The sequence below is a fragment of the Python bivittatus genome, unplaced genomic scaffold (assembly GCF_059951505.1).
Source record: "Python bivittatus isolate LINGU-HERP-01145 unplaced genomic scaffold, Pbiv_v1 ctg000570_np1212, whole genome shotgun sequence".
Lineage (NCBI taxonomy): Eukaryota > Metazoa > Chordata > Lepidosauria > Squamata > Pythonidae > Python > Python bivittatus.
The window spans coordinates 19439197-19464922 of NW_028277097.1; the positions used below are offsets into that span (position 1 = coordinate 19439197).

The following is a 25726-nucleotide window of genomic DNA, read 5'->3' on the forward strand; positions in this document are numbered from 1 at the left end:
ATGGGACTGGTCATTCAGATGTAGGTGAATCAAAAGTAGCTACTTGTTTTCATGATGGTAATTAGTCTTTGCTTTCTTCTGTATTTGTGTGTGTGTGTATGTATGCAGGCATGTATCTTGTCCCACACACAAACACTAAAATATACAATATTTATATTGACCTAACACACTTCCAATGAGCTCTATGATCAGACGACACTCAGATTTCAGACTGGCTGGCATTCTTCTGCTCCCACATTGACCCTTGCCTGCAGCTCTTCTAATGTCCCTGTTTCACAACAGAAAAAAACGAATTCTCACCTTTAAGAGGGCTTGACTAAACCTACGCATGACATTCAGGTACATTTCATGAGTCCTGGGGTCCCTCTGCTGTGTGTCTCGGTCTTCGCACTCGACAATCACGTACCTTTCATGGAGGACAAGAAGAAGCTTAAACTGAGATGTCTGGTGAACAATGAGCTGCAAAGGACCAGAGTTTTGGGAGAGAAGGTAATGTGCACAAAACTAGAGCTTGTCTTTCTGCATGTTGTATTATTAGAGCAAAATTTATGTATTTACTTAGAATAAGCTGGGCAAAGCTTCTGTTCAGAAATTTGATTGGCTTGGAATCAACTTTCTGAAACAAAGTCAGATAAAACACCTTTTTTTTCTCAGATTGGTTAAGAATATCAAACTGACTCAATTCAATACCTAAAATCGATTTTGAAAGTTGATTCAGATTGTTCACTAGCATTGACTTGAAGATCCGAATCACACCAATGACTTGAATTAGAGCTGATCTGTCCCATTGTCTTTTTTGGTAAATACAAGTCACGTTTTGTGCCTATGTGCACGTATAACTGAAAAATTTAATAAAACATTATCATCTTGCAATCTATACAGAATATGCTTATTACTGTATTACTTTTTTTCTTTTTTTAACAAGGATTCCTTCAGGTGCTTCTGTTAACATAAAAGCTTCTTCATGCTACCTGCACAGCAAGTTGAGATTTGCTGTACTGTATGAGATCTCTGAGCAGATATTGCTAAGTGGAAATAAAGTCCTGTGTAAGCCACAAGACCTGAGCAGAAAATTGTGCCAAATATTTGATCCTCTTTGTCACACTGGCCCTCTCCACATTGCCCAGAGAACCTGTGGTAACAAACATAGAGAAGAGGGAGAGAAAAATGTCTGCAAGCGGCTTCTTCTTTTCCATGCTCTTCAGTCTCAAGACTTCTGACTTGAGCAGGAAGCTATGAATGTTTGGATGAAATTACAACTCTACAAGAGTGATATATTAAGCTCCCTCATGATGAAAGTTCGACTCATCTTCAAGAAAACAGGAGAAGAACTTTCCTTCAGATTTCCCAGCTGAACATGGGGAGAATTATGATGAATTATGATGAAATAGCCTCCCCTTAGAACCAAGACTTACTCCATTGCTTCTAACATTCTGGAAGCTCCTGAACATGGAGGCTTTCCAAAGAACATTTGGTTGAATAGTTTGTTTTCACCCACTGTATTACTTACATTGATTTAATAAATTTAATAAATTATTATTATTTTGTTGATATTATTTTAGTTGGCTTTGTCATGATTTTGTTTCATTCATCTTTGAATATACTATTATTATAATTTATTCTTGTGATGTGGCCACTTTTATTATTTATCGTTTGTTCTACTGTGGATATTTTCACTGTCACAAATGTTTTTGTCAATTGTTTTGTAAACTGCTGTGAGTGGGAACTGATTCAGCAGTATATAAATAAAAGAAATGAATGTGGATACTGATACTAATAATTATGCAGTGAGGTGAGCATGCTTGGCCCCATCTCCAGACAGAGTTATATTCACACTCTGCACATCAACCAAGCTTGTAGCTAGATTCATACATTGCATTAACCCATACTTAGTTCATTCTTTTTTTCCAGTTGAATAAACCAGCATTTGCCTGGTTGATACAACATTCAAGACCAACCAACAAATCATTTGATTTTGTTCAATCTATGAACCAAGTCAACATCTCCCCCAGCTGGGCTGAAGGTACAATTTTTCAACATCATTTTCTTCCCATCTCAGAGGAAACAATAGCTTGGATTACAAAATGAAATCCTCAGGTGTCATGGTTTGTCATAGTTCATAATTCTTCCCTACTTCTGTCCACCAGAACTTGCGACGGATTAATATCCATGAAATCTGTATTTCTGAGTGTATTAAAATTGTACCTGGGCCAATTTTGAGCACTAAGAAATTCAGAAGCTCAGAAGACCACACTTACCAGTACAGATAATTTGCCAGTGTGGAATTCTTGCATGCTCGTGATATTAAGAATGTGCAAAGGTCTTGCTGAAAAATAAAAGAGGTTTGAAATGAAGTCAGGAATTCAAAAGATTAAGGTTTTCCTTGGATGCATTGGGATAGCTGCTCCATGCTTTCTCATAACTTCCCAACCCTCCAGTAAGTGAAAGAAATTGGAGGGGGTAGAAACTGCAGACATGAGTGGTCCAAATGATGGCTTAGTGACACAGGTCCGCAACACGTGCCTCTGTATTCACTGTCCCCCAGAGGACTCCACTGACTTGTTTCCCCATGGCAAGGATTTTTCCTCCCCCAAACATGCAACTGGGAAACTAAGATTTTTCCTTAAACCAAGCAGTGGGGCAGGGAAACAAAAGAAGTTAAGATGGTGGCCACTGTCTTGCAATCAAATCAATCACACATGCAATGCTGGTTAAAAAGGGGGGGGGGCAGGTTTCAATTGCATGATTCTGGTCATCATGTTGACTTTTTTTGACACATACAGATGCCCCTGAAATGGAGCACCAGGATATCCACCACCCTCCTGAATCTTGTCTCGTTCCCTTTTCTCCAAAACCAAACAATTTTAACGTTTCAAACACCACTGAGGTGTTTTGTCTGGCACTGAAAAATTGGCTGATCCCAACCATCAGCTAACACCTTCCGCATCTTTATGCCTTGACTTGTCCCTCCAAAATTCCCTCAGAACCCACTTTTTCCTTGGAAGAACATACCTCCCTTTTACTCCATGGCCTACTATCGAAGTAAACCTAAGCATTTAAAACTGAATTTACTTCAGATTTATTTCCTGCTAACTCCTGCTTTAGTTTACCCACTGACCGAGCTCTTCTAGAATAAAATCATAACAATAACAATTTATAATTCCCTGAATAGCTATAATATAAGAGTAATGTATCTATAATCAAAGTTTTCTATATGGATTCCATGGTTACTTTAAAGCATGGTTACTTTTACTTTAAAAGTACTTTTAAAGGGGGAAGGGACATCCACAGGAGGTGTCAGAAAACCAAGATGATGGCCATCACCATGTGTTTAAAGACCCACCACTTACTAATCTTAAAAAAAGAGTGGCACTTTGATCAAGCATCACGGCTGCCATCTTGACTCCTCTGACCCCCACCTGAGGATGCCCCTGGGGGAAACTCTAATAAAACAACAACACAGATGAAGAAGTGGCACAGGAAAGTTAACAGAAAACTTATAATCCAGGCACTTAAAACAGAAAACGATTCCACTGGGCCAGGAACTATCCTCTTGTTCTTTGCAAGGTACAAAGCACTAAACATCAGCAATGTCAGAATTGATATACAGTGAAGGCAACGCTGGAGTAAACCATGCTAAGAATGGAAGAGAAGCTAAATGTATAAACCTGTGGCTTAGTTTGCCGTCTGAATGGGCCTACTGTGAATAAGGGCTTTCGCTTTCTCCCCTGCTTGCTTTATGCCCCCAACATTCTTTGTACGGGCATCCATTCCTTAAAGTTTTGGGGGAGAGACCATGACGAGAGTAAGAAGAAACAGAACGGGAGAAGAAATACCTTTCGTGCATGTGCTTGTGGGAAGAGGAGACAAGAATTGGCAACCATTGGAAGTTGACCCACCATAGATGAGCAGGCCTTGCAAGGACCCTCTCAGGAGGGGCACAATATTATTATGCCCCTCTTAATTATGGGGACAATTGTAGGCAATCATATGGGAAGCAAGAACAGAGACCTTTCCCACCTCAAAAGCTCATCCCCTGAAACGCTACATCAGCTCTTGATGCTTTGCTCACCTCAAGATTTTCATTGTCAACCGATTCTTTCACTTTTGCTGTTGGCAGTGGGGAAGAAATGAGGGGCAGAGGACTCGTGATGATCTGCGAGCTGAGAAAAGAATATAGCAGGGAGAAGTATTCGATGCATGATATTCTGTAAAATCAGTGGGTCCATGCTTTACGAAATGAATTTAACTCATCAGAAAATATTATTTCATTTTTACTGGAGTCTTCAAAGAAAATTTTAAAATGGATTTCTTGTGTTGGTGCTGCAAGGACATTGAGGGCCATGACTCATATGATTTGGTCACGTCTGTTCATGGCTCCATTTTGTTTTCAAGTTATAACTCACATTATCATAGTCTTGGGGAGAAAAACAAACTAGTTTAAGATATAAATGTAAAATATGGAAATTTGACATTTTATGAAGAACATTGGCTCTATCGAGTCTGAGGTTCAACAAAGCCAATTATTTTACATAGTTGGAAAGCAACTTCTACTCTTGTTGTTAAGGAACAGATTCAAGATATGTGATCTTTATCAAATTTTTAAATGCCCCTATATTCTAAAAATGAGAAGAAAGAGCAATATGTTTCTATATAGTCTAGGTCTAACAATAAGTTTAAGGACTGAATTAATTTTATATTGATATTATATGGACCTTTCTTTTTCCGAAGTTCCTTCTTTTTCTCTCCTTATGTTTAGTTTATTTTAATCATTCTAACGTCTGTGGTTTCTTGCTGTATTATCACGGATGTATTATTCTTCTGTTTGTTATAGTTGAGTAATAAATTAAAAATGAAAAAAAATGATACATGAAATTCTGACAGGGTCACTCGATCTTCAGTCGAAACCTTGGTTCTTCTGGCACAGCTTTTGGGAGTGAGCAAAACATCCCCAAATCAGAATAACTGCTTTGAGTGTTTTGTGCTCAAAAGAAAATGTACTAATTTCTGTTTTGAGTTCAGGGTAAAATGGGAGATTTTCCACTTGAAAGAAAATTCAGAACTCAAAAAAAGAACTCTTTCTTTGTGTCTTGCCATAAAAGTAGGTGGAGTCATAGCCCATGCTGAGTATTACCTATCACCTAGTCTATAAAAATATTGGCCCAAGGGATTGATTGATTATTTATTTATAAATTCCCATGGCAACCAAAGGAAGCCCTTTTTTCTGTCTAAGTGTATAATGTTTAAAAATGCTACCATATTCATGAATTTTCTTCTCCTCCTCCCCTCCCCTTCTTTGTGATCTTGCAGGTATATTCATAGCAATTATCTCCACTTTCTTATGCAAACACACACATCTTCAATAATGAATTGTTTTTAAAAATGTGAAACCAACAGCCACCATCAGGCAGAAAAGGATAATCTCCTTTGCTGGCAAGAATTATTTTCTGCAATGTGAGGCCTCTTATTATTTTGCAGTTAACTTTTCATTCATTTGCATCCTGAGGAGTGCTTTTCCCCTGTAGAAAACTAGGCAGCTGTAAGCACATTTATTCAGAAGTAAACATGCATGCCAGTGTCCCACTGGGTTTAATGGATGTCACTTCCTACTAAGTAGGTTTAAAACTGTAACTCCAAATATGAATACCAAAATGGTAGAGGTGCGTAATTGCGTAATAATTTCAAATTGCGGTAGATCAGTTTTTTATTAAACACCACGGACTCAAATGTTTCTTTTAGAAGCAAGCTTTTTAACAAGGTTAGATAGACCTGAGGATAACTAGCTAAACCTGGTGTCATGCTTAGTGTTCAGCAAACCTTTCACCCACCTGTCTATTTCAGAAGCGTTCGTTCCAGATGTGGTCATATTTTCTGACATTGGTCCTTGAGTCTCCTTCTTTGTGGGCTCTAACCCACTCTTGATGTCATCAAAATTTTCATATTTCAGAGCCTGGACAAGCTGCAGCAGGTACATCAGTAGATCCTGGGAAGGCAAAATGGGACGCAGGCAAATTTTGTTTGGAAAGTGGCAATGGGAAGAGGAAGGGGACAGAAAGGGTTGGGGGCAAGGAAGGGGAAGGCAAAAAGGAGAAAGCAGAATGGTAGGGGAGCTATCTCATAATAACAGTATTAATAGCAATCATCATCACCATCATCATCATCATCATCATCATCATCATCATCATCCCCCTTCTAAATTGAATAGAGTTGCACGCCCATACTTTAAAACATGAGAAAGGCACTCGTTAAATCCCTCTCAAGCATAGAAAAAGCATGCGGGTTTTTCTACCTCGTCATCGGCCTGCTGCAACCTGGCCACAGCATAGCGGCGCACCGTTGGATTGGTGAACTGTGAGGACAGAAGCTCCAGGGAGTCCTCTACATCCATTGGCTTCCATTTGCCCAACAGCTCCAGAGCTTGCTTTGCCTCTTGAGGAAGATGCCAGTTGACACATTTCAAGAATTTGGTCAATGCCTGGGATCAAAACCAGAAACTTATGACATCTCTTTCCCCAACTTAGAGATGGCATTAAACAAGAACAGGTTTGTTTTTTTCAACAGAGTCTCTTCTTGGGAGTCCTCTCTCTCTCAGAAGAAACCATGGGCTGATCTTGCCACACGTTACAGGTAGTCCTCACATAATGATAGGGATTGGGACCAGAATTTCCATTGCTAAGTGACACAGTCATAAAGCGTGACATCATGTGACCATGCTTTGTGATGCAAATTCCGGCACTTCTGTTGCCGACATTAAGCAAATCACTCGGTCATTAAGAGAGGACATCACTTGGTCGCCATTTGGGACCTCTTGCCAGCTTTCCCACTGACTTTGCTTGTAGGAACCCAGCAAAGAAGGTTGCAAATGGCGATCATGTGATCTCAGGGACTCTGCGACTGACACAAGTATGAGGACTGGTCATAAGTACCACTCATTCAGCACCATCGTTACTTTGAATGGTTGCTGAACAAGTGGTTGTTAAGTGAGGATCACCTGTATATGCATTCTCATTCACCTAGGAATAGTTGAGAGTTCAACTATGGTGCAGTCCAACTCATTAAGGATGCTATGAGAATAATGGTTGTTTGGATCATTTTTTGCTGCACTTTATGGGTGTTGTTTGTTGCATTCAAATGCATTTTTAATTTTGCCCATTCTCAGGGGATGCAATGCATGATGAAGGGCAGACAAATATTTTAAATAAATACATATTCATTAGTATTTCACCGAATGAGTAATATTTTTTTAAGTCTTGAAGTTTTTTTAAATCTCAAGGAACTCTGACTTGGTTTAAAACTACAATAGTAACAAAGGGTTTAAGTTCTTCTTTTTCTCATGAAGCAACTCCCTGTCCTCGGTATCATGGCTACTGAATAACCCTAACATTAATAATAGGGCGATGGATTGACTGAATAACATCAAATCTTGGTCCTCTGCTTCTAAAGCAGACATACTTCAACTCTGCTTGGGGGAAAGCATTATTTAAATGTTGTGTCATGCCTGGTGGGCCTCTATTTTCTGCAAAGCTGCCTTGAAATCTAAAGCCTGGTTTTCTCTTAAGGAAAAAGGAGCTGAGTTTGCTCTTCCATTTTTACTCTGACTGATGAAAGAGGAGCTCCTGTTGAAATTTCTTTCAAAAGAAAAGAGAATTTCAGTGACACTTCTTAGGGGGGGAATTGCTACGTTCTTGTGTTGATTTAGTGACAAGATGGACAAGGGGTAGATGTATGAATGCCCTTTGCTTTCCTTGGGTGACCCTCTCTGCAGTGATTGCGGCTTCCCTGGCTTCCAGCCTTCAATAAACTCCAAGGGAAGGAGGAACTCCTCCCGTTGGACTTCTTCAGAATGAGAAACAGAAGCAGCCAGGGAGGTCAGAAAAGGCACAATGGAAGGAAGGGGGGGAGGGGGTCTTTAGCAGGGGAAGGTAACTGCAGAGTAAGATTACAAAAATCTCTTCCTGCCTTCTAGAGGTGGCCAAAATTTCTGCAGTCCAGATCCGGTACCATCATGCTAGAATGTCATACTCTTAGTCAGTCAATACAATAAAAGCAAATTATTACTCTCACATTCCCTGGAGTGACAGAATAGCAGACCTTTTCACAAAATTAACATTCAAACACAAAGAAAAGCAAAAAAGAACGAATGTTGCCCATGTATGAGCTTAAAAAATAATCAAACATGTCAATCAGCCTTCTCAAACCGCCCATCCTACATCCACTCTAACGCTGAATTCCCTGCCATCTGGCTTTTGATGGCTCTGAAAATGTTGGGAATCACCTGGAAATGTCAGGTTAGGAATTATTGCAGTTCTAAGTCATGAAAAAAGACAGAGCATGGCAATAGTTTAAGCTGGCATACATACCTTTTCCTGATGGGTAAGGTAGTATCGAAACTTCCACACCAGATCCTGTTCTTCATACGTTAACTGCTTTGTAGGCGGGTAACTCACAATAATCTAAAACAAAACAGAACAAAAACAAGAATGCATGGATTGCTTCCTTTCCACACCCAGAAGATACATGAAAACATCTCCCACATAGTTACAAACACGTCCCTTGCTCTCCCATCTCAATATCGGAGATACCAACCAGAATTGTGAATTCACATGAATTAAGCCATTATGTGATTGGGTGGGTTTCGGTTTAGTGTATGATCAAAACTAAGTTTGTAAACCGGCTAAAGGCAACAGCTTGCAACCATAGCCACATTTCTATTCAACGGGGGTATTGAGGTAGGAAGACCCAATTTTTTGATCCTATTCTAGGGTGTGTGGGGCAGGATGAAAGTTGGCACACAACGTTTGGGTTGCAAAACTCCTAACAACCTCTAGATGGAATCCTGGCTCTCTGCCTAGTGATCATCCAGATTTTTGCAAATCAGATGTGGAACACCTAATTCAGTGTTGTCCAAACTTGGCCACTTTAAGATGAGTGGACTTCAACTCCCAGAATTCCCTGGCCAGCATGGGAGTTGAAGTCCACTCATCTTAAAGTGGCCAAGTTTGGACAACACTGACCTAATTAAAATATATATATTTGCCCTTTATTTAAACAGAGAGAGAGAGAGAGAAACCTTTGGCCATGGAAATGAAGTTTTGCGATGCAATTTAGGGCAGAATGTGTAGGGCCTGTCCCTTAACATGTTATGTAAACATAACCAATTGTGATTTACTTAACAAACTATAATTAAGCAAACCATGGCTTAATGGCATCTATGAACCAGAACTCATTTGGATAAGCTGAAATCACAACGCTCTAACAGAATTACACATCATATGTAGTCTGTGTCTTAGTTTACACAAGATGCAAACCCATTATGCAGCTTGTTAACTTTTGGCTTTGTCTGATGTGCAAGCCCAACCCAAGAAAGAAACCATGATTTATGTTTGCCAACAAGCCAACATCTGAAACCATGTTTTTTTTTTTTTTTTTGTTTTCAAGTCTCAAATTGTTCAAATCATAACTTAGCATTATGTCTCAAGCCACAATCTTGCATTATTCCTGATTTATTTATTGTGCTCTGCCTACTTCTTGCAAAGAAGATGAAAACAAAGAAGCCAGGAGCTGTTTAAACAAACAATGAATACATTTAAGCCTGACAAGCCATGGTTAAAACAAAAACCCGGTTTAGACTGATGTAGAAATACATCCATATCTGATGTGTAACTAGCAAACTGGGATGTTATTTTTTTGCCCACTCTGGATTTCTATAATGAACTAAGAAACCTTGATTATAATCCTTGTTTTTGTCATTGAATCTGGGGAAGGGTTCTAAAGAGTGGAAAATAGAAACAGGCAAATAATTTCCAACCCTGGCTCATCTGTGTCTTTTGGAAGGTCAAACCTTAGTTTAGATTCTATGGAAACTATGGATAGTACAAGGCACAAAATGGTGTGATGTTTGAATCTGGCCCTCGTCCATTTGAGAGAGTAGAATAAAGGTAGGACATACGTAAGTTCTAACTGACTTTGTTGCCAGATGGTCTAGCTGTAGTAGAAGCACGAAAAGAAAAATAAATCAAAGAAAGAATAATTCAAAGTGTTTTTTTTCAAGGTGCAACTTACATTAAGCTGATCGCGGGTGGCAGCATTGGGTTTAAGATCGCGATCGGAAGGGCCACTTCTCAAACTCCTTGCCAGCTTGTGATGTTTACTTTCCACCAAGTTTTCCTTTCAAAATAACAATGCAAAGCAAAACATGTTTTAAATCAGTTGCAATTACATATGTACAATATTCTCTGCTCTGAACTGATACAGTTTGAGCAGAAGCAGAATTTTATGCAACGCCCTGACCAAACTAACTCTGATGCATCAACAGTTCAGGCACGTGCACTTCCAGGGCCTGGGGACAAAAAGTCAAGATGGTGGCTCTGCATATAAAGGAGCAGAGTTTTGATCATATGAGTATAGCTGCCATCTTGACTTTTCTGCCCCATCCCCATCCCCCCCCCCAAATACAAATGGTTTTGAGCTCAGCATCCACTTATTTGGACTGTACGCAAGTACCCAAACTGAGCAAAGACCTTTTTCACAGCCTATCACTTACTCCTTTTGTTTTGCAGCTTAGCCAGTTGACTTTTATTCTAGAAAACATGGATAAACAAACAACGGCTTAATCCAATGGATGAACCCAGCCAGTATGTTTTCTAACAATGAAATAAACCCCCCTCCTTGCTCTTCCATCCTACAGAACAACCTGTCATTTGCAAGACGTCCACGTTCTCCCAAACTTCTCTGGATATGTTTGATATGGTCTGATATTCTGGAGTTTATACTCCGATCCAACCTAACACCCAACCAGGATTGGTAACTACACCTTAAAAAGTTAACATATGGGAAGGCAGGCAGGCAGGCCAGCCCATAGTGGCCAAGAAATATCGAATTAAAGGATGGGCAGGACAGAGATCTATCTTCCCCTATCCTATATCCCCCCGTGCCCTCCACATTGTTTCTGCGTACTTTTTTAACCCATAGAATACTCTTGAAAATAACAATATCAGAATAATGTCTAACTATAACAATAAATAAAGGTGTCTAATGATGATGGTTAGCCAAAAGGAATAACATTTGGAAAAGGAAAGAGTGCTGTGGATATGGAAGAAGGAGAAGGAGATAGCACTTTATAATTTTTGATGAAACCATAATCTTCTCACCACCCCCCAGCTTCCTTTATCTGTCACTTTTGTTGCTGATGATTTTGTTGGCCCCGAGACTGTTTGAAATGTAAGCCATCTTCAGCTTTGGAAGTCCTGTTTATAAATTGGCAGGCCCAGAGACTCACAAACAGATATTTCTTCCTGGGCATGCAATTAACCTTTGTACTCAAACATACTTACCATAGACATCTGGGGATCTGGAACCTTAACAATCTCTGAGCTTGTGAAAATTGGAGATGCCTCATCACCATCCTAGGTTAGAAAGCCATAGAAAAGTGCGTTAAATCAGCATATAAAGTAGTCAATGCTATTTAACAGGTTCCAGAAAGAAGACTACTAACTCAGTTGTTAAGTTGTGCTGTCTTTCTAAGATAACAATTCAGCTTTGCGGGAAAATACACAGCCAGACTGAGCTGTGAATCAGGAAATCATGGTTTAATTCTCACTTCTCCAGGCTTCGGCAAGCCCTTCCTTGTCCCCCCCAACCCCCATAGAGGTATTTTGGGAATAACTTTATCACCTGGATTCACATGGTATATTAAGCCATACCATGATTTGTTTGGCTTGAGCTTAGACAATTGTGTGAATTCAGCTATTATGGTTTATTCAATAAACCACCATAAAAAATACACAGTTGAGTTTATTGCATAAACAAGATCCACTGACCTTCTTTAAAGTTTATTGCAAGATTGCAACTGAGTAATGCACACAAAATGTTTTCGATGCCTGAGAAAACTGTATTTTGAACCAACCAAAAGGAGTTCTAATGATATTCTGCATCCAGGTTCTCTTTAATAAAATAAAATTAGCAGATTCTTGGACTTGGGTAGATTCATCCACCACCAAAACATCTGCAAGAACAGCCACTGATATGTCTCATGGCATTATCCACACGCCCACAGAAAATCTGGGGCCGCATATCATGGTGAACTATAATACAGTTTGCTGGGGTGTGTTGAATATGTTGGGTAAACCCAACCTCTGTGATCTATTAACCATGGTTTATAGTTTCCTGCTATACATGATAAAGCACAGTCTCTGAAGGAACGCTCCTTATTGTATGTTCTTGGTCCAAATCATCTTTGGAAGCCTACTCTAGAAGACCTGCCAGGCTAAGGAACAGCTAGTGACTCTCTAGGAGTGGGACTTTTAAGTAGCAATTCCAATTTGGAAATGCCCTGCCCAGTAAGAAATACCAGGCATTGTTTTCATTGTTTTTTCAGTCCCAGGCCTTTTAATTCCCCATGCGGGCTGGGGAATTCTGGGAGTTGAAGTCCACACATCTTTAAGGGGCTGAGGTTGACTTCAATTCCCAAAATGTATATGCTGTATTGGTATGTTTATCTTCCTTAATAGTGCTTCTATTCTCTATTTCATGGTTTTTATTGTCTGTCTTATTGTTCATTTTCTCTTACATGCTTTATATAACATTTTAGTCAATGCTTCAGATCAGCTTCCTTTCACTTACTGTTAAATTATTCTGATTATTAGGGCTCATGTAACTTTGGAGTATCTCATGTCACTAAACCAGTGTTTCTCAACCTTGGCGACTTGAAGACGTGTGGACTTCAACTCCCAGAATTCCCCACCCAGCATGGCTGGCAGGGGAAATCTGGGAGTTGAAGTCCACACGTCTTCAAGTGGCCCAGGTTGAGAAACACTATGCAAAACGTTATCCATCACTGTTGCAAATGGATACCTTCAGCCTGCAACTTTGCTTGGTGAAGCACACCGTTTCCCGCAGCAGATCAAAGGTCTGCTGTGATTCCCATCATTTGCCTAATGACATCATTATGCAAATGTTATAAATTATGTCATTTGGGTGATGGCACTGTGCAGAGGACATCCAGATCCACCATGCCTTATTCTCCAGTTCAGTAAATGGTCTATCGTTATACAGAAGGAAACGAGAGGAGAAGCTCTGAATGCAAGATTTGTGAAACTTCCTCAGACTGATTAAAAGTTATAAAACCTGAAGAACCTTAAATAAATGATTGGAAGCTATAACTCTCCTATTTGCTCTGCGTGTAGATACTAGCATCTGTTATTGAGCAAATGTTGCCTCCTTTTCTGGGAGATAATAATTCACCCATCTCAGATCAGGAGGGAAAAGCAAGTCATTTTTTTGATGCTGCAAATCCAATAAATGAAAATCGATAACTGGCAAGCATCGCGTACCTTCTCATAATACACGATCCCGTATTCTTTGTCATCGCATTTGGCACAACGGAATTCAATCATCAAATACATAAAATTAGAACTCCGCTTCTCGCTCTGAGAATAAGAAGGAAGAAGAAACAGAAAAGCTGTGTGAAGAAGCTTTAATTTGGAATTTTAATTTGAAAAATAAAGTATGCACCTGCCTACTTTTGGTGCTCAGAACTCTAAGGGCTATTCTTTTCAGACATTCAAAAGAACACAATCTGGGAAACTTTGCATCAACAGCCTATACAGTAAATATTTGAAAAATAATAATGCACAGACTCCCTGCTTCTCCTTTTAAGGAACTTCAACAGTTTCCTTTCTCCCTAAGGAGAGCAGAGGGGACTTAAGAGTATATATTTTTATTTTTTAATTTATTTTCACATTTCCATCCCAACACAATCCAAAAGGCTTACGTAGAATATAAAAACCCGTTAAAACATCCATGGTACAAACTTCACAATAGGAACAATAAAAGGAACACCTAGCAAACATCAGAATGAAGACAATAAAAATAGCATTAAAGACAGCACGATAAAATTAGAAGGCTCTGTGGAACAACCCCGTCTTTAGTGGCTCCTCATCAACAAGGAAGGGATTATCCTGATCTCTACCGGGAGACTGTTCCACAGTGTTGGTGCTGCCACTGAAAAGCAGCACCTCCTTGCTTCAGCCCCCCAAAACTCAAGAAAATATGGGATGGATGACAGTTTCATCATTAAAAGTGAACTGTTTTATCGGATGGATCATGACATTTGAGTTCTTTGCATTTTTGCGAACAAAGAACTTTTCATTGTGTAGGTTCAACAGGGTCAAAAAGGCCCAGAAAGGTTGGACTTGCTCATGAAGATCTACAGCAGTGTCTCTCAACCTCGGCCCCTTGAAAATGTGTGGACTTCAACTCCCAGAATTCCCCAGCCAGCATGCTGGCTGGGGAATTCTGGGAGTTGAAGTCCACACATCTTCAAGGGGCCGAGGTTGAGAAACACTGATCTACAGGATCTCCCGAGGTTGAGAAACACTGATCTTTAATGGGTTTTTATATTCTACGTAAGCCTTTTGGATTGTGTTAGGATGGAAATGTGAAAATAAGTCTTGCAGTGTCATACCGTTGTGCTATAAACTCTCCCCTTTTGTACATCCAGGTGATCTCATGGTGTATACACAAAAGTGGCAGACTTGTGTTGGAACAGCATGAAAGAAATCCCCACGCCCCACCCCAACCCCTGTGGATGCTGTTGACCTGGGGAATACTTGGATAGGAATTCTAATCTGAGATTCCTTAGACGGGGAAGTAAAAAAAAAAAAAGGGGGGGGAAGAAATCTTAAAAGTGAATGGAAAACCACGTCCATCTCATTGGCAGGAAAGCACCACAAATGTCTTTGTGTATTCCCCAGGAGTGAAGTTCATTTTGTGGGAGACTTTAATTAAACATAAATTATATCAAATCCAACTTTGTTTTCCAATGTTCTCTTTGATGTGTCCTCAGCATCCACACTCAGGGCATCCACAGGGGGCGGAAGGAAGGAGAAATCAAGATGGTGGCTACAGCTGATGACTGAAGCCCACCCCTTTTTACAGGAGGCGAAAGACCCATAAAACAAGGGCCTGTGTACAGCCTTGGTCACTTCGTTGCATCCGCCATTTTTTTGAACACCCCTCTAGATTCCTTGGAAATTATTCAGAGGCCAAATGCTAACACAACCCTCGTCTTTCCCTCTGCCCCAAATTACACCGCTGCAAAGAGGACTGGTGGGGGGTGGGGGTGGGCTGGGAAGAAAGCTGAAGAAGAACTAACTACGTTCCCTGAAGATCCAGCACCTGCTGTGCACCACCGTTTCCAAATGAGCCATGCCCCAAAGCTCATGTAAGCCCATGACATACCTCATTGATCATTTCAATTTCTCGAAAGGTCAATCTGTCCAGCCAATCGACTTTGACCATGTGCCCCTGCCTGTGAGATTTGGTGAGCTGGAAGGAAAAGGTACGATGTTATTTTAGCTGGAAAGAAAGAAGAAGTTGCCATTTTGAAGGTAATAAAGAATTACACACACACACATGTGTGTGTGGGTATTGAATCTATCTACCTACCTACCTACCATTGCAATATCAACATTGCGCCCAACTGGATGAAGATTAGACACAGGTCCTATTACCACCTCTTGCCACGGTTCAGTGCACCTTCATCAAGGCAATTAAGCAATTCAGATTCATATCTCAAGCTAAGTAACATTTCACTCCCAAGGGCATGCTTGATCTAAATACCTGTTTCATCTTCCACTGGAAACAATGAAGTTGAGAAAAACCACCTGACCCCATCCCTTGGACCCTTTGCAAAGGGTAGCATCTAGAGCAGGGGTGGCTAACAGGAAGCCCTTGCAGAGGTGCCCAATGGGGGGGGGGGAGAGGGAGGGAGGATCAAAAAAGTCAAGGTGGGAGCCACGATTGAAGCTCCACCCTCTTTTACATGTGTTGCAATGTATGTAAAAAGGGTCAGGGTTTTGACTGGGTAGCCACAGTTGCCATTGTGATTTTTGACACCTCCACAGCCACCCCACTACCAAATCAGTCCAGATTTCTGATAAGAGCTATTTGTCTCCTTCCAGCTGGATTGGAAACAGAAGTGAGAGTTGGAAAGTGAACGTGAAATTGAAAGTGAAAACAAAGCAAAGGACACTGGTCAGGGAGAGCCTGTACAGTCCCCACCCCTTCTAGCTCTAGCCCCTCTTCTTTCTGGCTTCAGCTCCTTCTAGGAACTCAAGAAGCTTGCATGAGGATCTCTCTTCATTTTATCCCCACAACAACAACAATCCTTGTGGAACTGAGAGATGATGATGATGACCAGCCCTGAGTCATCCAAGGAATTTCCATGGTTGAGGATGGATTAGAACATGGGTCTCTCTGCTCCTAGTCCAGCATTTGCACCATTACACCACATGGGACTCTCACTTGGACCTCACTGAGGTAGACTAAAGAGTCACAGAGTTCTAAGAAACTGAAATAAGGGCAATGCTTCTCTTCATCTTCAGACAATGCGGTTGTGTTTGTGTGACATACCAAATCACAATCCAGACAACCACATTTTTTGCCTAGCGTCTTGTAGGAATCCAGCCTATGTGCTTTCTTTATAGCTCGGTGTCTACAAACCCAGCAAATTGTGTTGAGTAAAACCATGCTTCCTCTACGTTAAGCACAAATAAACGGGTGTGTGATTGCCACCAAGAAACCATTTAGCAACGATGGCTATGTGTGTGTATGGGGGTGGAGGTTTTCCCCAATAAGTTTAAGCTCACTCAATGCAGTTTTAAAACTAGCTTAGTTAACAAAGGTTGTCAACCAATTCTGTTGGGGTTCCAAGTTGGAAGAAAAGGAAGGAGGAAAGATAAATCAGAATCAGACTAGAACAGAGGGAAACAGACAAAGTCAACTTCCCCACGTGGGCCCAGTGACTTGTGACAATACACCCAGTATTTTTTGTGAAAGGGACCAACTTGAAGGGCTCAAAATGGCAGCCAATGTTGCATTGGGATTAGTCTGGCAATAGACTGGGCCTACCAATGTGTAAAGTCTTCAAAATTGTTCCTTGCCATCACTACATCTCAACCCAACTGCTTCTTAAACAGATTTTTTTTTTCTTTTGATAACTGATCAAAAGTCAGAAAACCAGGAGTTTGGACAAGCACCAGCAGGGTATTGAGCATGCAAAGTTCCTTATGGGATTAAACGGAAAGCTTTAAAATTAGTACAGGGAGTAAACCTCACATATTTGTGAGCAGACTAATTGGGAAAAATGGTCCATATCGAAGTGCAAAACAAAAAGAACAACGAAAAAAAATCCATTCCAAAAAGACAGTTAAAAGAACAAAAACAAAAAAGCAGGATAGAAGAGTTAAACTTTACTACACACTTCCGATGTAGAGTTTTAGTCAGGAAGTTAAAATAACACTAAAAAAACAAAAACAAAAACAGCAGCGATCTTAAGCAGTTATCCATTAAATTAACCCTCCTATGCTTCGAGGGGACATAACAGATCCTGGTGTGGTCATTAAAAATCCATTTTTCGCTCTACCCAAACCACTCTATAATCCATGCATTCCCCATAAATATGTGGCTGTTGAGTTTTATGCCCCTCTAACCAATCAGATAAGGTAAATTTCTATACCTCTAAGGTATTAAGGGTTTATGTGACCCCAATGCGGAGAAAGTTACCATTTAAGCCAATTATTACTTCACTGTTGGGTTCACACAATGGGTTTAACTCAGTGTTGTCCAAACTTGGCCACTTTAAGATCAGTGGACTTCAACTCACAGAATTCCCCAGCCAGCATGCTGGCTGGGGAATTCTGGGAGTTGAAGTCCACTGATCTTAAAGTGGCCAAGTTTGGACAACACTGGTTTAACTTGATCCCTGAATTTACCCATTTGTCTGTTTGTTGATTATGCAATGTCTATTGCCTCCAACTCAACAGACTCTAGATTCACAAGGCATCCTGAATGTCAATTAACAACCAAGGCTGGCTCATGCATCAGGCTAGCCCATTAAAAAATTAACAATGGTTAATGCTAATCAAACTTAGTGTGCCGTGTAACTACAACTGCTCTGTCTTCATCTGACCTGATTAAGTATGTTATGAGACACCGCCCCCCCCACATTCTGCACCTTCACTTTTGTACTATGATGACATTATCATAAAGGTTCATAATTATGTGGAAACCCAGCCACTGTAAATAACAGCGAAGAAGAGAAACATCTCACCATGGTTACCTTTTGTTGTGTTTCATTAAATACTTCCACTGAACTGGAGATGAATGAACAAGAATGCAAGTATTATATCTGAGTCTATATTAATATGAAAATAATATTTACGATCATTGGAGACAAATACGGTCCTTGTAAATGAGTAAACCATAATCTCTCTCTGATTTATTGCAGAAGATTAAAATCTGAGTCAAGCTTAGAGGAAGATTTGATGTAATAAATGAGACTTTATTTATGACTAAATCTTATTTGTTCCAGCAATTGGCTCTACCTAGCCAACTATGGCTGCTCTTAGAAACTAAGCAGAGTCATCCCTGGCTACTAATTGGATGGGCAATCACTAGGAAATACCAGGGCTGTAGTCTAGAACTTCCATAAAACTGTTAAGGAAAATGCATGGGTACAGCTACCAAGAGTCAAGCTGTAGTCAAGTGTGTTTTTACCTTTTACATGTTATTTATATCAATAAGTCTACTCTAAGCATGGATCCTACCTATTGTCAAACACTCTCCAATGTGGGAGGAAAAAACTCTATGACTAAATTCTGGTCTGTCTGACACGGGGTTCAGACCCCAACCTAAACCATAATATGCCTTCTTTGGTTTAGCACAATAAGTGATCTCAGTCACGGTGGTTTGTAAGTCATGGTTTAAAGCTTAAGGTGTTCTGTAATCTATGCAGCTAAACCACAGCGTAGCCCAATGCTGAAATCCTACATTGCAATCCTACAAGCTCAGGAGGGTTAACAGATGCAAGATGAGCAAACTGACATATGAACAAGTTGGCATATGCTTTTCAAAGGAAAGCTTTTTAAAGATTAGAATGTTAGTCCTCAGGAAATTGCAACCATGTGCTTTTCCAAAGACTGGTGCCAGCAGGCCATGGTTCCTTGATACTTACTTCCTCCAAATGTTCCTCGCCAGAGGCCTACATTAAAAAGACCTATCCGTTAGCTGTACATCTCAAAGATGCAACCGAGATCATTACCCAGCCATGAATCCTCTTGTCTTCTTGGAAATGTTACCTTGATCTAATGGACCAAAGTTTTAGCAATGCAGTTAAACATTAGCCAGAGAGGGAGTGGAAAGCAGAAATTTGGTCCACTTTTACTGGCCTCTGAAAGAGTTATCCAAAGAAGAGCAGTGCCACATGAGAAACAACAAACAGATCCAAAGATGAGATAGGGTGAAGAAATAAGTGGTGAGATGGGAGACAGACGTCCTTTGAGAAGCACAGAACAAAATCTCCCCTCCCAGAAACTGGTCTTCAGAGTGACCTCTGAACATGGAAACTGACCGTGGAAATAGCATGTTCCTAACATTGCAAAAGATAGCATAGAGGGTCTGCAAGATGATCTATATTTGTATGAGCATCTGGAATTAACTGATCCAAAGACACTATTAATTACAACTTGATCTGAGTTTAAGTGGAGACAGGCAAAACTCACTTTCCTGTCTTTTACTCTTGCAAGAACTCTTAGCGGCTTCTAACTAAGAAGCAGCTTACTCTTAGAAGCAGTTAACAAGCAGCTTAATCTGCTTCAGACACAGACAAGCAATGCTAACACTCAGCTGTCCTGAAAAGTGAGCAATCATAAATATATTTAGCTCAACTTTTCCAACAGATAATCAGAATGCCAAGAAATGGGCAGGAAAGCTAAAATATGCTCCACATCTGTGCCTGTCTTCTGCAACCTGGTTTCCTTCAGACGCAATGGGTTACAATTCCCAACATACTTGAAGGTCCTAGGCTGGCCAAACGTGATCTATAAAAATGTAACTTACTTAAACAGGAATATCTAAAGGAGATATGTCTTCAGGTTCAAAAGCACCACAAGAGTCACAGAAGTGCAGCCGAAGTCTGATGAGATCACAATTCTGTATCCATCAGACATTGTTCCTGCCCCTACATGATGCTAATATATGTGATATATTTTATTTCATATACAAATAAAAGAGCCATGCTTTTGGTGGGATTACTTGGGGCAGTTTCAGGAATGCAATGTTCCAGAGAACTGTTTTCTCATCTGGACCACCACATCTAACCACCTCAGGACCACGCCGTTCCTGGAAGCAGTTCAGTGGTTTCTGGAAATAAACCCGCTGAACAAAAATTGTTCAAGGTGCCCCAGACATAGTGTTGTAGATGAAATGGCCCATCTCTGGAACACTTCAGTATGCTTCTAGTTCAGAAGATTTACTTCTGGGAATTGCTGAACTGTTCCTGAGAACAGTGTGGTTCAGAGAAGATTTAGCATGGTCTACAGGAAAAACAGAAAGTTCTAGAGTTCTCTAGAACAATCCACTCCCAAATTAGTAAATTTTGTACATCCTTAGTCCTTATATATAATATCTGCTTCCTCCTATCTCTCTGGATGATTCCCAGACTTGTCAAACATTAATGGATGGGCAAAACAAACAGAATTCTTTTTCAGTTGCCTCTCTCTGGCTATTTAATTTCTTAAAACTATGATCTCACTGAAAATTTTTCAAAGCATTTTTTATAGGACAGAAAGGCTTCAATTTGGAAGGCTGTCCTCCTATACATAGAAGTGAGTCTTCCTGAATTTCCAAGTAGACATATATACTTTCTACTTACAAGCAGACATATACACTGCATATTTTTAAAATGGGACTTTGTAACTTACATCACCAACCTATCCGAATATAATACAGATAGTCCTTTTTTTAGCAAATGCCTCATTTAGTGATCATTCGCAGTTACAACGGTGATGGAAAAGTAACTTTGCAACCAATCCTCACATTTATGACCTTCACAGGTCTGCAAAGAATGGAAAGCTGAAGGAAGATCATAAGCAGTCACGGTTTCACTTAGCAACCGCTTTGCTTATCAACCGAGTTGCTGATCTCAATTGTAGTTGTTAAACGAGGACTACCTGTACTACGCATCCCTAAGGGAAATACTTAAACATGGCTCATTATTTAGAAATGCAACTTGCACTGGTAAAATACATTCTCAGTGGGATTCCACTTAAAGATGGTCCAACACTAGTTGGAGCAAAAATTATTGCTTTTTGCATTGCTACTTGTTTCAGAACTTCTGGAAAGCCTTCAGACCATCCAGACTGGTGTGGCCCAGAAGAAAAACCACATCTCCATGTTCTCTGGAACAATTAGTTCCTGGAACAGTATGTTTTCTACAAACCTATTAAATACTATTGATTCAAAGACACACTTTAGTTTCCAAATATTTTGCTATAATAAAATCTAGAATTTTGTAGGTTTACTCAATAGCCCTTGTTTTCCAGTTGTACAAGTCAGAGCATGAAGTCAAAGAAAGCTTGAAGACAATTATCTTCATCTGTTTTCTCCAGCCAGGAGACCTCTAGAGGCATTGGGATACAACTTCCATTATCCCACCTAGACCACCTTCTTCCCCACCTCTGGAGGACCTTTGAGCTGGGGAAAGAGGATCAGTTTAAAATAATAATTTCATTCTAAATGAACGCCCCATTAGCCGGAAGTCAGTGATGCCTCTTTTTCCATGTTGAAGATTAAACATGTTTTAACTTCCAGACTTAACTCCTTGCCTTACTTGTTCAGTTCATGGTTTCAATCTGATTGAGATCCTTCTCAAACAATCATGGAGAATCATAATGGGATACTGTGACAAACACAATTAGAACAACAAGCAAGGAGGGTTTCCTCTTACCTTAGCTAATCGACTCATCTGGTCTTCTGAAAATGTACTGCTTGTTTTCCCAGGAGTCTTAGTAGGCTCAGAACCATCTGCTTCCACATTGGGCCATACTTTCAGATCATGCATCCCTTGCCGGAACATCCTATGAAAGGAGTGCAAATTTAGAGAAGCAGTCATCCTAGCATGACCAAAATGAAGTCAGTCCTCCAACTTGGCAGGAACACAGCACAGGATCTCAAGCAGATGGACTACTGAGGCCCACAATTGCAACTCATATACAGTACAGAAGAAGACAATCTGGTGACAAAGGCATCAGACAATTCCTGTAGTTCCTTCATAGCATCTTCTAGCCCCAGAGCAGGACTTATTTCCAGCTCATGAAATCCATGGACTTCTGCATGCTGTCCTGTGTGCAGGGCAATCAAATGGCTGGCCTTGTGGTCAAACACAGCAAGGCCATTCTCATTTGCTGTGCTGCTCCCCAAATGCTATGTTTCTGTGTTTAGATCTCCAAAGGATGGTAGGAAGAGAAGAAAAACAACTCACCCGTATTTCCCAAAAAGAGAGACTGTTGTTCCACCAACAGGCACTGCTTTGCCAGGTCCATAGACATCCCATATTGTCAAGGCCACCTGAGCATTCCGGGGCAAATCGGGGTATTTAACCGGTAGTTTTAACCATTCATTCCAGCTGAAAGGAGAAGTTTAGTTTTAGTTCAGATTTACACAGTTCTAGCCATCCACAGACCAGAGTCCAAAAATCTCTCAATTACTGAGTGCCAAGCACTGTTAACATGATCCATCTACTTGTTTTCTTTACTGCCACAGTAATGAATAACCACCTGGTGGCAACTTCTGGATGTGCTCTGAAGGGCACATCTAAGACTTCAGGATGCAGTCCTGAGACTTCACTAGGTAACAGATAAATGAATAACAGCAAACAAAGCAAATCCTCACAGGTGAGTTAAAAAAAACGCAGTCCCCATCTTGTATCTTCCAGTTTTCCCTGGATGTCAAACTTGTTTTCTCTTGTTTCTTTTAGTCTTTCACAACTTTGATTTCTTCAGATCAGACTTCCTCAAGCTGGGCAACCTCCAGATGTGAAAATTTCAACTCCCAGAATGCCTCAACCACTAGAAGATTTCTGGAGCTTGAAGTCCACATCTTTGGGTGATGCTAAACTTGGAGAAGGGTGCTCCAGTTGTTTTGGTCTACAACAACCATCATCCTTCACCATTAGTCAACCTGACCACTGCTGATGGGAATAGGGTAGGCTCCTTCTCCAAGAAGCTCAAAGATACCTTCTCCCCATAGAAATTCACAGACATACAAGCCACAACTGGGGAAGAGTTGCAGCAACTGGTTGGCTATGATAGGAAGTGGACTAGTTGAAATTGGGATCCAACTAGGCAAGAGTTCTTACATCCTATGGCTCAGCAATCAAGGGAGATAAAGAAAGGGAGGTTCCTGAGGACCTCCAAATGACACTTTCTCCCTCTCGCAATCAACCTTCCAAGTAGTCTGCTGTGTAGTAAGCTAAACCCAGAGCAAGGATAGAAAGCAGCACATGAAAAGTTAGACCCAGCCTTAGGAAACACTCCTAAATCCATCACAAATACACAGCCATGACTTTAGAACAACCTTTCCCCCAACTGGCCTGTTCCCTGAGGTTCAATGCTGAAGTCCCAGAATTCCTCAACCACAATTCTGGGAATTGAAGTTCACATATGTAACAGGTGGCCAGTTGTGGGCAAGGCTGCTTGGGAGTAATCACCATTGGTCAAGATATATATTTTTCTTGGCTATACTGTACCCTTTGGAATTTCTCAAGTCATTCCTCCCCGCTTGAAAATGTATATTGAAGGAAAAATCAACATCCAATTCTACACGCTGATATCTGCACTGGGGAATAAAACCATCATTGTAATAAAGTAAATAAATATTTAAATTTGTCTTCTTTTCTTAGAGTAACAACAAAAAGGATTTTTTAAGCAGTCAGGTCAAATTTCCTGCAACTTTTTTGTCTATGATACAAATTTCCTGATTTTTTCCCCCGTTTTAATATTCAATCCAGTCTGGGCTGTTTACAAAGTTAATTTAGACAATATGGTTTATGAATATTGGTATGCTTTATCAATATTTGTATGTTAAGGAAACGCATATGTGTACAACTCAAGTGTGTATGTGTATACGCATACAGGTCTATGCTATTATTTCATCTCAGAAGCTAAGCAACCGTGCATTTGGCCATCAGATCTGAGAGCTATAAACTATTCAGGGAAGTAAAAAATATTCTGTAAGAAGCCAATGGAAAACCATCTCCATTACAATTCCAAGAAAACAACGTGAATGCATCCAGGTTGCACTCAAGTTGAAGGAGATGTCGCCTTTTACCTATTACTATTATAATGTTTATGGATTCAATTACAGCAGCAATGGTTAGAAAGACCTGAAACACCAGCTTGTAGACAGACCCTCCTGGAGAAGGTCCATCTCTGTGGTTGCTAAGAGCTGACACCAACTTGATGGCACATGATCATTTTTAAAACATTCATAAAGCACATGCAAAACCCCACAGACACAACCAACCATATACAGATATCGCCACACAGAACCTTCCCCTTCCTGGGATCAGAAAGTTTGTGGCAAGGAAGTCCCAGGACACAAAGTGCTTGAAGAGTAGAAGGAGAGGCCCAGATGAGAGCTTTAGGACCTGCACGACTGACTCCCAACCCAGAGGACTTACTTCCACCTGGTGCTGAAAGCTTTGTAAGACGTCCGGACAGGAAGAGCGAGAGGCTTTCCTTCTGCAAAGACCTGGCAGGTGACATACAGGTCAGAACAAGTCTCTTGGTACAACCCCGAGAATCTGAGCATGGGATTTTCCAAAACTGCTTTGTAGCTCTTCTGTTCTCTTTTCCCCTCCAAGCTGCCTCTAAGTGGATGAAAAACAAGCTTTGAACAAGATATTCCCAGAGCAAAATAAAGATATCTTCTGAAGGCGAAACTTGCAAAATCAGTGGTTTTGAATGGCATTGGATGAGCGGGTTTGTACAAGACAAGCAGGACTGAACAGTCTGTTAAAAAAACCAAGCACACAACGAAACCCTCCAGGAAGAGAGCTAGCCTCCCGGGGAGCAGGGCTGCATCACGGATGTAGTATCTGCTATCAGAACAGAATTTTGGAAGAACTGACAGCAAATTCTGGAGTCCTAAACTTTCTGATAATCAGGTCAAATCTGATAATCGTGCTAACTCAATACTGCCGGTTTGCGCGTGTGTGCTTTTCAGCAGCTTTGCTGGGCCACCGCAGCAGGGCGCAGGGACTGAGAAAAGGAGTTTAAATCTCTCCCTGATCTGTGACGTTCCAGAGCAAAGGACAATACATCCCTCCATCATACACCTCTGCTGTAGAAGTGCAGAAATTAAACACAAATAATAATAACAGCAACAGCAACATGGCTTGTTTCAGTGAAGTGGGGCTGATGGGGCTGAGACTGATGGGGCTCCTCTACCAAGCGAGGAGGACCCCAGTCACCCTTTCTAGAGCATCGCATGTCTTTCCCAATAGTGCAAGGGAGGTGCGTGGGACGCTTCAGGTTGCTTCATTTCATTCCGGCCACCGACCGGCAGTTGAAAGGCTGCAATGGAGGTGAGTATGTGTGGCTCAGGGTTGAACTGGGGAGTCCTTGGGGTTCTCTGAGCTTGGTTCTTTTCTTGCAAACGTTTCATAGCCCGGCTAGGTAGAGAGCAAACCCCATCCCATTCCAGCACTGAAGATGTTACCTAGCCGGGTAATGGCACGTTTGCAAGAAAAGAACCAAGCTCAGAGAACCCCAAGGACTCCACAGTTGAAAGGCTGCTTGGCGCCAGCTCATCCCGGCCAAGCCCCAGGCTCGAGGGGGGCTCTCTCGGGTGCAACGCACGCCCCCTCCCCCGGGGCACCCCTCTG

At 40.9% G+C, this 25726-nt stretch overlaps 1 protein-coding gene across 3 annotated transcripts in view; it reads right to left on the bottom strand.

Annotated features, from left to right (window-relative positions):
* Window positions 1-25726, bottom strand: part of PIK3C3 (phosphatidylinositol 3-kinase catalytic subunit type 3) — an 83443-nt gene that overhangs the window by 57341 nt on the left and 376 nt on the right. For 2 of the 3 annotated variants that reach the window (XM_088152740.1, XM_088152742.1), the window contains exons 2-15: window positions 24521-24709; window positions 22322-22465; window positions 21788-21917; window positions 19016-19042; window positions 15241-15327; window positions 13332-13427; window positions 11334-11405; window positions 10063-10167; window positions 8361-8453; window positions 6290-6475; window positions 5829-5983; window positions 4073-4163; window positions 2259-2326; window positions 301-406 (exon numbers count right to left, since the gene is read on the bottom strand). In XM_088152740.1, coding sequence (XP_088008866.1) covers window positions 301-406; window positions 2259-2326; window positions 4073-4163; window positions 5829-5983; window positions 6290-6475; window positions 8361-8453; window positions 10063-10167; window positions 11334-11405; window positions 13332-13427; window positions 15241-15327; window positions 19016-19042; window positions 21788-21917; window positions 22322-22465; window positions 24521-24709 — 1549 coding nt within the window. The remainder of the gene's footprint in view (window positions 1-300; window positions 407-2258; window positions 2327-4072; window positions 4164-5828; window positions 5984-6289; window positions 6476-8360; window positions 8454-10062; window positions 10168-11333; window positions 11406-13331; window positions 13428-15240; window positions 15328-19015; window positions 19043-21787; window positions 21918-22321; window positions 22466-24520; window positions 24710-25726) is intronic. The other variant, XM_088152741.1, reaches the window with a different exon arrangement.